We start from the raw sequence: 14049 nt of genomic DNA on the forward strand, positions 1-14049 counted from the left end.
TTACTTCAGCAGTTCACAGTGTGTGGGATGGCTCAGGTCCCTACATAAATCAGTTACTCAGAGGCCTCTCAAAATGATGACAGAAAAGTGATTTATTCGATTCTCGAGAAGCGGGGCTCACCTGTAGGAGTAGGAAAGCCGAACACAAAGAACAGGACAGTGATTTATATAGACCCTAACGCAAGTCCCTCCTCCCCCCACTGACCATTATCCTCATTAGCTGAGAATATGATCTTACATTCTGGACATGAAATCTAACCAATCCTTTTTGAAATGAAGGCATTGAGGAATTATGTGAGTTTTGTCCAATCATTGAGACCCTAATACACTCCACAGTTTTATATCCTTATATGGAACTATTCTATTCTAAAAATATTGTAACCTTGAGCCTCTAGGTTTTACCTCACCCCTGGGAGAAGAATTACAATCTGAGAAGTCTTCACTAAACCTATCCCACTCAACAGTGTCCATGAATCACCAGCCTTGGCCTTCAGCCTGAAAGAGGCTGATGGGTGTGTGGGTGGGGAAAGGCCTATTAAGATTAATTACTGAGATCAAGAAAATGCTGACATGCAGAAAATGAAACAAAACAAAGTCATAAACACAAGACCAAGAGCCCAGTTGGAGGTACAGAGAGAGCCCTCTTTGTTTGGGAGCAGGGGTGTTGCTACTTTGCTTTAAGGCTTCCTTTAGGAGTCTAGGGGATGGACAGTTTTCTAGGAATGTGCCTGTACCAGACTGTAAGCCTAGAGGGGCTGAGGCAATGGTGCCTCTTCGACCCCTGGTGTCTTCCTTCCTCAGACCTTTCATTTTCTTCTCACTTCCCTCTCCTGCCTCTCCTAATCTTATTACTACCTCTTCCCTCTTTAAACTGTTCTGACATGACTCCCTACACTTAGGCCTCTTTTACATGCTTCTTTTCTTCTTCATCCCTTGGCCCATATCTCCAACCCCATGGATTATCCCAGGGCTGCCCTATCCCTTCCCCTCTGCCTCATGGTCTCTCTTCTGACAGGATGCTGCCTGCCCCCAAGTGGCTATCTCATCAGTTGGGCCTGGCCGGCCCAGAGTCTGGGTTTTCTTCTATCCTGCTCCTGGCCATCCTGGCCCTTGGCACCTGGATCCTGGTCAAGGGCCTAATCTGTGTCCAGCGATACTATATCAATTGTCAGAGGCTTCGATGCTTCCCCCAGCCCCCTCTTAGGAACTGGCTCTTTGGCCACCTGGGGATGGTAAGTATGGAACCTGGGGTGGGAACTGGGAGAATGAGTGGAGAGAGAGGATAGTAGGAATGAAGGGACAAATGGACTGGGGGAACTTGGGGTAGAAGATGAGAATGGGAGGATTAGGGGGACCGAGAGGATGGAGCACTAATGAGATAAGGGACTGAGGATGGGCACCAAGCTACCAAGATAGTCAAATTATGGAAGTAAAGGAAGGCCTAGACGAAATAGCAGTATATGAAGTTCATATGAACTGATGCAGTTGTTTGGAATCTTCAGGATTCCCCAGTGTGGACTGATAGAGTTTGAAGTGAGATTATGAGGACTGCAATATTAGGGCTTGGCAGGCCTGATGGACCTTGGGGAGTGGTGGACAGAGGAGAAAGGATCAGGGGGCTGAGAAGATGGAGTGTCAAAGGTGGTGGAGAGCCTGAGAAGTTTGGAACATCAAGGCAGGGATGGACCAAGGTGATGGAAGGGTTGAGCTAAAGGGTAACTGAGAAATGGAGGGAGTGAGGAAAGCCTGTTTTAGAAGGATGACCTGAGCATTCTGTGCTTCAGATGTTTCTCTGGGTGGTAGTAATGGAGTTACCTATCCTCTGAACTGTCTCAAGGGAATCTAGCGAAGGTGATTGGCTTCTCAGTGTGATTTGGAATCATCAAGAAGGCTTAGAGTCCAGACTGAATGCCAAGAATTTGCTACATAGGAAGGTCCAAAAAGTTCTGCCAGGTCTGGATCAAGGGCATCGAAGCCTCCTTGACCATTCTCTCCCTTCTGATTTATTTCTTTCTCTTATCTATCCTCCAGATCCCTTTGCAAGAATGAACTTTCTTGTCACCAGCTCTAGAACTCCTGTTATAGAGATTGAGGGCAAAGACTGAACCTATATGATGTAGGTGGGAGCACAAAGGTGACCTTGTTCAAGGCCTGATTCTCAAACTTATTAGTTATGAAACTATGAGGAGATGGGCAGTTGGCAGAGTGGACAGAGATCTGGCTTGAGAGCCATGAATACCTGGATAAATTTATTTTGTTTTGCTTGGTCCCAGGATGCAGAATGAGCTGCAACAAGTGGAATTTTCAAAGAGATAATCTCAGCCAATAAACATTTATAAAATGCCTACTATGTGCCATTTGGATTCAAGTCACACCTCTGATATATACTGGATGTGTGATGCTGACTGAATGACTAAACTTCTTAGTGCTCTGGGCATCTCTGTAAAACTTTATCACAGAGAAGGTTATGACTTTCATTGGTAAAAGGATTTTTCTCCTGGAATTCCCTCTATAGATGAAATTACAGATCTAGTCTACTTCTCTCTCTCTAAAATTGAGTAAATCACAAATGTTCATCATCCATATAAGGACAATTAAAATGCCTCACAAAGTTGCCCCTCAGGGACAAGAGGAATCAGCCTATGCTGTTTACTTTTGCCCTAACCCACTGGTCAAAGCTCTGCTTGTCTCAGCTTTCCCCTTCCACCTCAACCTTTGGAGAATACTCAGCTCCTGACCTGATGTAGTATTTTGGCTTATATTTGTTTGATCCTACGTTGGACACTGACACCCCTCTTTTATTTACTTATTTTTAAATGGTATTCTATTTTCCCCCAATTACCTCTCAAGAAATTTTTTAGCTTTTGTTTTTACAAGATTGTGAGTTGCAAAATTTTCTCCTTCCCTCCTCACCCTCTTTACTAACGTGTTTGACAGTATGATATAGGTTATAAATATGCTCTCATGAAAAACACATTTCCATATTAGTCACATTTGTGAAAAAAGCAGACCAAAAAATAAATCAGGGAAAGGAATGAAGTAAATGAAAAAAATATGCTTCAGTCCACATTCAGAGTCCTTCAATTCTTTAACTGGATGCAAATAACATTTTCCCTCCTAAGTTCTTTGTATTTTCTTACATCATTTTATTGTTGAGAAGAGCTGAGTCATTCTTAGTTGATCATCACACAATGCTGCTGATACGGTATACAGTGTTTTCCTTCATGTGCTGATTTCACTTTGCATCAGTTCATAAAAGTCTTTCCAGGTTTTCTGAAATCTGCCCTTTCATTTCTTATTGAACAAAAATATTTCATTACTTTTTTGTGGCACAGCTTATTCAGCCAATCCTCAATTGATTGGCATCAATTTTGCCAATATTTTGCCACCACTAAAAGGGCAACTATAAATATTTTTGTATGTGTACGCCTATTGCCTTCTTCACGGTCTCCTTGGAATACAGATCTAGTAGTGGTATTGTTGTATCAAAGAGTATACAGTTTGATTGTCCTTTGTGCATAGTTCCAAATTGCTCTCCAGAATGGTTGGATCAGTTCATAATTCCACCAAATTAGTGTCCTAATTTTCCCACATCCTCACCAATATGCATCATTTTTCTTTTCTGTCATATTAGCCAATCTGATAGGTGTGACCTCAGAATTGTTTTAATTTCAGTTTCTCTATTCAAAAATGGTTTAGAGTACTTCTTCATATGCCTATAGATAGCTTTGGTTTTTTCATCTGAAAACTGCCTGTTCATATGCTTTTGCCATTTTTCAGCTGGAGAATGGCTTGTATTCTTATGAATTCAGTTCTCTCTATATTTGACAAATGAGACCTTTATCAGAGAAACTTGCTGGAAAGATTGTTTCTCAGCTTTCTGCTTTCCTTCTAAGCTTGGTTGCATTGGTTTTGTTTGTGCAAAAGCTTTTTAATTTAATATAATCAAAATTATCTATTTCACATTTCATAATGCTCTTGATCTCATGTTTGGTCATGAACCTATAACTCTCTTTACTTCTTCTTTAAGAATTGGGATACTAGTTGAAGTAGAGACTTGCTAGAGCTCTCCCCTCAAGTCCAGCCAAATAGCTATAAAAGTGACTCTCAACAAATTCTGGAGCTGCAACACCCACAGAATGATGGAGTGAAGCAAATCTCCAGCCCAAGACAGCCTGGAAAGTCAATGGGAAGCATCTATGGTGCCACATTGGGAGCAGAACACAGTCTAGCATGGCTGTGCCTTCACAGACAGGACCTGAACAGGCCTTGGAGGACTGAATCTCTGGCACATGTAACAGTTTCCAGACTTTATAACCCCAACTAGATTGCCAAGGACAAATTGAAAGGTCAGTAGGAAAAAACCTGTCAGAACTGTGTGAGAGAGTAAAGTGGTGAGGCCCCAGCCCCAGGGAAGCAGAGGTAGTGGTGGAGCCTTCAGTAGCTGCAACAGGGGCAGAAGCAGCGGCTGTTTCTGGAGCTCAAGGCCCACAGATTGTGGAGGGCTTGAGCATGCTCTTCTCACTGGAAGCAGAGAACTACCTGGATGAAGAGCTCAAAAGTCAAATAAATGTCTGAGGAAATGAGCAAAAACTGGAAAAAGAACCAGACTATAGAATCTTATTTTGGTAACAAGCAAGACCAAAATATACAAAAAGAAAAAGACAACAAAGTCAAAACTCCAACATCCAAAGCCTCCAAGAAAAAGTATGAATTGGCCTCAGGACATGGAGGAGCTCAAAACAGAGCTTGAAAATCAAGTAAGAGAAGTAGAGCAAAAATTGGGAAGAGAGATGACAGAAATGGAAGAAAAATCATAAAAAACAAGTCATCTGCTTGCTAAAGGGGACCCAAAAATGCTGAAGAAAATAACACTTTAAAAAATAGGCTCACCCAAATGGTGAAAGAGATCCAAAAGCCAATGAGGAGAAGAATGCCTTAAAAAGCAGAATTGGCCAGATGGAAAAGGAGGTCCAAAAGCTCACTGAAGAAAATAATTCCTTAAAGATTAGAATGGAGCAGATGGAAGTTAATGACTTTATGAAAAATCAAGAAATTACAAAACTAAGCCAAAGGAATGAACAAATACCAGACAATGTGAAATATCTCATTAGAAAAAAATAACTGACCTGGAAAATAGATCTTCAAGAGAAAATTTAAAAATTATTGGACTACTTGAAAACCATGATAAAAAAGAGCCTAATATGTCATCTTTCAAGAAATTATCAAGGAAAAGTGCCCTGATGTTCTAGAATCAGAGGATAAAATAGATGCTATAAAAATCCACCTATCACCTCCTGAATCATCCTGAAAGAGGTAGCAAAAGGAAAACTCCTAGGAATATTGTAGTCAAATTCCAGATCTCCCAGGTCAAAGAGAAAATATTGCAAGCAGCCAGAAAGAAGTAATTCAAGTACTGTGGAAACACAATCTGTGTAACACAAAATCTATCAGCTTCTACTTTAAGGGATCAAAGAGCTTGGAATATGATATTCCAAAGGTCGAAGGAGCAAGGATTAAATTGAAGAATCACCTATCCAGAAAAACTGAGTATAATATTTTAGGGGGAAAGTGATAATTCAATGAAATATAGGACTTTTAAGCACTCTTGATGGAAAGACCAGAGCTGAATACAAAATTTGACTTTCAAACCCAAGAATCAAGAGAAGCATGAAAAGTTAACAGGAAAGAAAAATCATAAGGGACTTACTAAATCTGAACTTTTACATTCCTACATGGAAAGATAATATTTGTAACTCTTCAGACTTTTCTCAGGTTTAGGGTAGTTGGAGGGATTATATACATATAGACAGAAGGCACAGAGTGAGTTGAATATGTAGGGATGATATCAAAAAAATAAAATTAAAGGATGAGAAAGGAATATATTGGGAGAATGACAAAGGGAGAAATAGAATGAGGTAAATTATGTCTCATATAAAAGAGGCAAGAAAAAGGTTTTTCAATGGAGAGGAAGAGATGGAAGGTGAGAGAGAAAGAGTGAACCTTACTCTCATTGGATTTGTTTTAAGGACAGAATTACATGCAGACTCAATTGGGTATGAAAATCTATCTTACACTACAGGAAAGAAAGGGGGAAAAGGATAAGTGGGTGGGATGGTAGAAGGATGGGCAAATGGGGGAGGGGGTAATTAGAAATACATACTTTTGAGGAGGGACAGGATCAAAAGAGAGAATAGAATAAATGAGGACAGGATAGGATGGAGGGAACTATACCTAGTCTTTCACATCATGACTGTTATGAAAGGGTTTTGCATGACTACACGTGTATAACCTACATTGAATTACACACCTTATCAGTGAGGATGGATGGGGAGGGAGGAAGGAGGAGAAGTTTTAACTCAAAGTTTTAAAAACAAATGTTAAAAATTGTTTTTATGTGCAACTGGGAAATAAGACATAGAGGCACTGGGGTATAGAAATCTCTCTTGCTGTATAAGAAAATAGAGGGGAACGGAAAGAGAGAAAGGAGAGGTGTGATAAGAGGGAGGGCAGATTGGGGGATAATGCTGTTATGCTATAGTTGTTCTTGCTACCTGGCTTACTGGAAATGTTCCTGTCCTGGACTGCATTCCCTTTTCGCCCTAGGGAGAAAGAACTTTCTTGGTGATTTCCCACGTTTCTTGGGCTATAAAATAGTTTCAACCTGGCTTTATGCTGGTTCAGCTCTTTCAGGATTTTTTAGGACACTATTTAATGGTTGTTTGGAGGTGAATATGGGAGAGTGATGGAGATTTACTGCTTACACCACCATCTTGACTCCCAAAAGTCCAAGAGTTTGACACCCCTCCTTTAAAAGGGAACTGTTCCCCCTACAAGGGAGATTTCTGCTATCATCAATTGTGGAAACAACAACTCTGGAGAATATGACATTAATAATTTATGTGCTCTGCCAGATCTGACATTCTATGGGCTAAGGTCCTTAACTACCCTTCCCAGCCCTTGCATTTTATTATTATTTCTAAGGTTCCCTCCAGTCTGACAATATGTATTTTGAGATGGTTCTCCTCTTTAATAATATTCTAAGGATACTTCTGACTCTATATTTCTCTATTCAAAAGTCCCTTCCAATTTAGATATTCCATCCTCCAAGGATCCTCCTCCCCCATGTTATATTCTACCATTTAATATCCTGAAAGTCTTAAGCGCCTTCTTCCCAATTTCAGCGTATTTGAGGGGCCCTTCCAGATCAAGCACTCTATGTTCTATGATTTTATGGGGCTAATAAATTTGCTGTCCAGGATAAAGGAGCAGGATAGCCATGCCAGAGTCTTCTCAAGGTCAGCCTATGAGGAAACTGGGAATGGAGAAGGGCAGGGAGCTTCCATCTGCATCTGAGAGGAAAAGATTCTTGTGTAGCTTTCTTCCCTGTGGGAACAGCTAATGAAAGGACTGGGCAACTCTACAAGCATGTCTACAGGGGGACTAAAGGTCTGACTGGGAACTGGAAGCCAGGGAGTGATGAAGACAAGTTTCTTCATTTTCTGCTGGTGAACCATCCCAATACAGAGAAAAGGGAAGGGAAATATCATAGTGTTGGTAATAGGCTTCCTGGCTTTGCAAAAGGTTTTACTGCTTAGTTTGAGAAACTAGTAAAGAACACTGAACATATATTATATTCTTCTTTCTCCTCCAACTTGAATTTCTTGTGCGTTGAGATTATATTTGACACCTCTCTGATGGCTAGTGGTCAGTTTTCCAGTACTGCTAAATCTGTGTGATAAGGCTCTACCAAAGTGTCTTCATCATATTTCGGAGGGAAAAAACAAAACAATACCAATAAGGGAAGGTACTGTTGGGCTGGGGGAAAGAGGATGTAATTGGGAAATAACCACAATGTTTTTTAAGCAACAATGAATTTGTTTTTTAAAAAGTCAGTTGTTCAAGATTTATCCCAGTCAACTTCAAGCCATGTCTGAAAGCCACACATGTGATAGGAGGCATTATTCCACTATTTCAAGAGTTGCCTTGGAACTGGAAGTATTAGAAATTTCTTTTCTACATCACTGTTTAACTTGGCTCAACCTAAGAGAAGAAGCTTAATGTGGGTATAAAGGGGAGTCTTGAGTAGGGCCAAAGAGTCTCCTCCCTTGGATATGAAGCTAAGTCCCTTTGAGGAATTCAATGTCTCAACTATCCCAGGTTACACCAGGTGGCATGGGGCCAGATGCCTCATCTGCTCCAGTAAGTACTTGCTGCCTCAATTTGCAGCTTAATAGAAATGCTGCCCCACCCCATGTTCTATCCTTTGTAAAATTCTGTGGCAAATCTATCAAAGCTACACCTTCTCAGAAACAGCCACTTTCCTCATCCCATGAAAGAGATTCTTCTTCTGTTACCAGCCCATAGAATAGCCACATGATTCTGGTCTATCACTTCATTTCCCCAGGCACTGGGGATAGAACACTTGTCCCATTTAACTAGCATCATCAATCCTATCACCTGATTTCTCTTTACTTAAATCTTTAAAAGGTGAATACCAGCTTCAGCCTCCCAGCAAGTCCTTCCCCTTCTCTCTTAAATTGGGGAAGTTCCCAGGTTTTATTGCCTTTAAAATAGGGGAATACACAAGTCGCACAATCAGATATGGGCAAAGTCAAATAGATCTCTTATGTCTTATGGTCAGAGTTCATAGGATTTTAGAGCTAGAAATAAAATTAATGGTTAAACAGGCCCACCTCTCTGTGAACTTGATTCCTTTACAAAATCCCTGTCAGAAGTCTTTGCTTGAAGACTTCCAGTGATTGGGGATCTTATTACAATTTTGAACCAGCCCATTCCATTTTAGATAGTTCTACATTTTTCTATGTACTAAGTTGAAATCTGCTCTCTATATCTTGCACCCAACACTACTGTTCATCCTCTATAACCAAGCAGAATTAGTCTAATCATTCTTTTACATTACAGTCCTCCCAAAAGAGTTATCACATCTCCCCAGGTCTTCTCTTTTCAAACCAAACATCAATTGATCTTTGTAAGGCATGACTTTCTGTCTCTTTCCTGTCCTGGCTACTCTGCTGTGTTTGCTATCTCATCTGTCACTGTCACTATCTTGAGATAGCTAGGTAGCTCATTGTGTAGAGTGCTAAGTCTGGATTCAAGAAGACTCAAGTTCAAATATAGTTTCAAAAACTTATTTGCTGTATGACCCTGAGAAAGTCACTTAATCTGTTTGTCTTAGTTTCTTCATTTACAAAATGGGGATAATATTAAGAATTACCTCCCAGAATCAAATAAGATAACAATTATAAAGCAGTTAATATGGTCCCTGGAATGTATTGGGCACTATTTAAATATTAGCTATTGTTATTACTTATTATTAATATCAACATCCTAAAAACCCTCCAACCCCCCACTGGAAGCAGAGTCCTACTTTGACAAAGAGTTAGAAAGTCAAGAAAGATGAGCAAACAGAGGAAAAAAAGTCAGTCTATAGAATCTTAGCTTGGTGACAAAGAAGATGAAAACATACATCCAGAAGACAACAAAGTCAAAGCTCTATCATCCAAAGCCTCCAAGAAAAATATGAATTGGTCTCAAGTCATGGAAGAGCTCAAAAAGGATTTTGAAAATCAAGTAAGAGAAGTAGAACAAAAATTGAGAAGAGAAATGAGAGTGATACAAAAGAATCATGAAAAACAAGTCAGCCTAGAGTTGAGCCCAGTACTCCCCATAGAGGCTAAACAGAACTGCCATGGCTCCATGGCTCTTCAGAATGCTAAAGTCACCAGCTGCTTTTCAGATCACTCGCTGTCCAGCTATGCTTCCCTACTTTCTAATTATGAAATTTATGTTTTTGAACCCAAAGTTCAGCTTGCGTTTTCATTCCCATTAAATAACAATTTGTTCAATTCAGTTCATTCTATTCTCTTATCCACTGTATTAATGATCCTTCCTAGCTTTGTGTCATCTAAGAATTTTTAAAAACATGCCATCTAAGTGTTTGTTCAAGTAATTAATAAAGATATTGAATAGGAATGAGTCAAGAATAGAACTGTGAGGTTCCTCTACTAAGGATCTTACTCCAGGATCAGTTCAGTAATTCAGTCAATTCCACATCCACCTAACCACACAGCATCTGCAGATAAATGAGAAACTTAAGAAAAAAGAGTAGTGGGTCTAGGGTCACTTACATAGCAGAAACAGGATTTAAACTGAGACCATTGAACTCCCAATCTAGCGTCCATGACAATGCATCATACCTTCTCTCATCTCTCTCTGCTCACCTGTATTTCTTCTTGCAAAACTACATTTGGAAGATAAAATGTAGTCTCTAGCTGGGAACATAAGAAACTTAGAGATGGAAACATTTCTCCTGCATTTTCAGGACTCAAGGAGATCCAATAGAAGCATGCAACTTTACACACAGAAGGGACTTTAGAAGTAATTTCAGGGGAGTGGAACCAAGATGGTAGACTAAAGGCAGGGACCTGCTTGAGCTCCTCCCCCAAACCCCTGGAAATATCTATAAAAATGACTCTAAACAAATTCTAGAGCTGCAGAATCCACAAAATGACAGAGTGAGGAAAATCTCTCGCCCAGGACAGCCTGGAAGGTTGACAGGAAGTGTCTGTTACATTGGACTGGGAGTAGAGGAGAGTGCAGTCCCATCATGGGCTGGACCAACATGGAGGGCTGGAACAGGCCTCAGGGAACTGAATCGCTGGCAGCTGTAGAAGTTTCTAGACTTCTCAATGCACAATTGCCAAAGACAGCATAAAAGGTCAGTGGGAAAACTCTGTTGGACCTGAGTGGGGGAATGGAATGGTCCTGATGGAGTCCAGCCACAGTCCTGGGGCAGAGGAGGAGGCAGTACCAGCAGCAGCAGCAGCAGTAGAAGCTTTTGGAACTCTGGTCCTACAGACAGTGGATGATCAAGCAGCTGATACAAAACCCCTGGGACAGTACACCCACCTTCACTCCCACCCTGACCCCCACTGGAAACAGAGTCCTACCTTGACAAAGAGTTAGAAAGTCAAGAAAGATGAACAAACAGAGGAAAAAAGTCAGAATATAAAATCTTAGTTTGATAACAAAGAAGATCAAAACATATAACCAGAAGACAACAAAGTCAAGGTTCCTATATCCAAAGCCTCCAAGAAAAAATATGAATTGGTATCAATCTATGGGAAAGTTCAAAAAGGATTTTGAAAATCAAGTAAGAGAATTAGAGCAAAAATTGGGAAGAGAAATGAGAGTGACGCAAGAAAATCATGAAAAACAAGTCAACTGCTTGCTAAAAAGATGCAAAAATGCTGAAGAAAATAACACTTTAAAAAATAGACACCCAAATAGCAAAACATGTCCAAAAAAAAAACAATGAGGAGAACAATGCCTTAAAAAGTAGGATTGGCCAAATGGAAGAGGAGGTCCAAAAGTTCACTGAAGAAAACAATTCCTTAAAAATTGGAATGGAATGAATGAAAGCTAATGACTTTATGAGAAATCAAGAAGTTATAAAATGGAGCTAAAGAATGAAAAATTAGAAGACCATGTAAAACATCTTATTGGAAAAACCTCTGAGCTAGAAAACAGATTCAGGAGAGACAATTTTAAAATTATTGGAATACCTGAAAACCATGATCAAAAAAAGAGCCTAGACATCATCTTTCAAGAAATTATTGAGGATAACTGCCATGGTATTCTATAACTAGAAGGTAAAATACAAATCCATTGATCACCTCTTGAAAATTCCAAAGAATATTGTAGCCAAATTTCAGAGTTCCCAGATCAAGGAGAAAATATTGCAAGGAGCCAGAAAAAAACAATTCAAGTATTGTGGAAATAACAATCAGGGTGACTCAAAAACAAATAGCTTCTACATTAAGCAATAGAAGGGCTTGGAATATGATATTCTAGAGGTCAGAGGAGCTAGGATTAAGACCAAGAATCACCTATCCAGCAAAACTGAGTATCATATTCCAGGGGAAAAAAGGAACTTCAATGAAATAGAGAACTTTCAGGGATTGTTGGTGAAAAGACCAGAGCTGAATAGAAAATTTGACTTTCAGATACAAGAATCAAGAGAAATATGAAAAAGTAAACAGGAAAGAGAAATCATAAGGGACTTCTTAAAGTTGAACTGTTTACATTCCTACATGGAAAGATGATATTTGTAACTCATGAGACCTTGATTAGTATTAGGGCAGTTGGAGGAAATTTAGATAGGTAGATGAATAGATAGATAGATGGTACAGGGTGAATTGAATATGAAGGGATGATATCTAAAAAATAAAATTAAGGGATGAGGGAGGAATATAGTGGGAGGAGAAAGGGAGAGATAGAATAGGGTAAATTCCCTCACATAAAAAAGGTGAGAAAAAGGTTTTACAATGGAGGGGAAGAGGGGGAGAGGTGAGAGGGAATGAGTGGCTTAAGGAGGGAATAATATACACACTCAATTGCATATCTTACCCTACAGGAAAATAAGAGGGAAGGGGATAAATGTGAGGGGATGATAGAAGGGAGGGCAGATTGGGGAAGGGGGTAATCAGAAGCAAACACTTTTGAAAAGGGACAGGGTCAAAGTTGAAAATAGAATTAATGGGAGGTCAGGATAGGATAGAGGGAGATATAGTTTGTACTTCATAACACAACAATTATGGAAATGTTTTCCATAACTACACATGTATAACAAACCTTGAATTGCTTACCTTCTCAATGAGTGTGGGTAGCAAGGGAAGAAGATAGAAAATTTGTAACTCATAGTTTTAAAAACAAATGTTAAAAATTATTTTTGCATTCAACTTGGAAATAAGATATACAGGCAATAGGGTATAGAAATCTTTCTTGCTCTACAGGAAAGTAAGTGGAAGAGGATAAGTATGTGTGAGGAGATAAAAGGGAAGACTGACTAGGGGAAGAGGTAATCAGAATGCATGCCAGATTGGGGTGGGGGCAAGGGGAGAGATGGGGAGAAAATTTGGTACTCAAAATCTTGTGTAAATGAATGTTTATAACTAAAATAAATTAATAAAATAGTCATTTCATTGAAGTCCAGAGAGGTATAGGGACATATTCAGCATTATACAGCAGAATTAGAACTCAAATCTTCTAATACCCAATCCAAGGATCTTTTTATGCTGTCATGCTGCTTCCCCTGATGGTGTGCAGAGGGAGAGTCGGCCCAGTAAAGCTGCTGATTTTACCCCATCCACTTAGGTCTCCTTGTTCATACCTTATGAGAGGAGCATCACAGTTTCTTAGGGGTTGTTTGGAGCTGGTGACTTGCCCTGTTATACTTTTTCAGATCACAAAGGAAGGAAATGAGTCAAATTGTCCAGATGGTGGTTGGCTTTGCAACATGGCTTGAGTCCTTCCACCCATTGCTTACATTTTGCCACCCTAATTACATCAAGCCCTATATTTCAGGCTCAAGTACGAATATGCCAAGGGTCATGGTCCATTGTGTCAAGGACACAACGAGCCTGCAGCTTTCCAAGACAGGCCCAGTGGTCAACTCTTGGCCATACAATACTCTGTCCTTCTTCCTTCATTCACCCCTGCAAATCATCTGGGCTTCCTGATTTTAAGTTTCATTCCCAATCTTTAGTTTCTTCTTCCTATGTCTCAACTTCTGAATGAAATACATATTAATTACCTAATGTGCCTATGTCAATATGTTTCTCTGTCTCTTTCTTGTTGTCTCTGATAATATCTCAAATCTCTCCTCTAGTATCACCTCATAACAATCTCTGCTTCCCATTCTGTACATTATAGCTTTCCTGATTCTATCCTTTCCCCTAAGGCTTCTCAGTCACATTTTCTTCCTTTTCTTGCCCTTATCCATCTCCTTTCCCTCCTTTTCCTATTCTTTCTTTTCTACTGCCACCCTATCTCCTCATTTCTCAATGGTCCCTGCTTCCACATTCCCTGCTAGGCAAGAATAGAGGACAGTCAGAAGAAAGTGAACCCTGTTCTTCTGAAGATTGATTTTGGAATGGTTCCAGACAGATTCCCTATCTTTGGAGCAGGTCTTAGAAGGCAGCTGCCTGGCCTTATCCAATAGCAAAGGTCTCTCTCTCTCTCTCT

At 39.9% G+C, this 14049-nt stretch overlaps 1 protein-coding gene across 8 annotated transcripts in view; it reads left to right on the forward strand.

Annotated features, from left to right (window-relative positions):
* LOC140499586 (cytochrome P450 4F2-like) overlaps positions 1 to 14049 on the forward strand; it is a 38246-nt gene that overhangs the window by 8430 nt on the left and 15767 nt on the right. For 6 of the 8 annotated variants that reach the window (XM_072601205.1, XM_072601204.1, XM_072601203.1 and 3 more), the window contains one exon: positions 1016 to 1232. The exons of the other annotated variants lie outside the window; for them this stretch is intronic. In XM_072601205.1, coding sequence (XP_072457306.1) covers positions 1017 to 1232 — 216 coding nt within the window. In that variant the 5' untranslated portion in view covers position 1016. The remainder of the gene's footprint in view (positions 1 to 1015; positions 1233 to 14049) is intronic. 8 annotated transcript variants of the gene reach the window in all.

The sequence above is a fragment of the Notamacropus eugenii genome, chromosome 4 (assembly GCF_028372415.1).
Source record: "Notamacropus eugenii isolate mMacEug1 chromosome 4, mMacEug1.pri_v2, whole genome shotgun sequence".
Lineage (NCBI taxonomy): Eukaryota > Metazoa > Chordata > Mammalia > Diprotodontia > Macropodidae > Notamacropus > Notamacropus eugenii.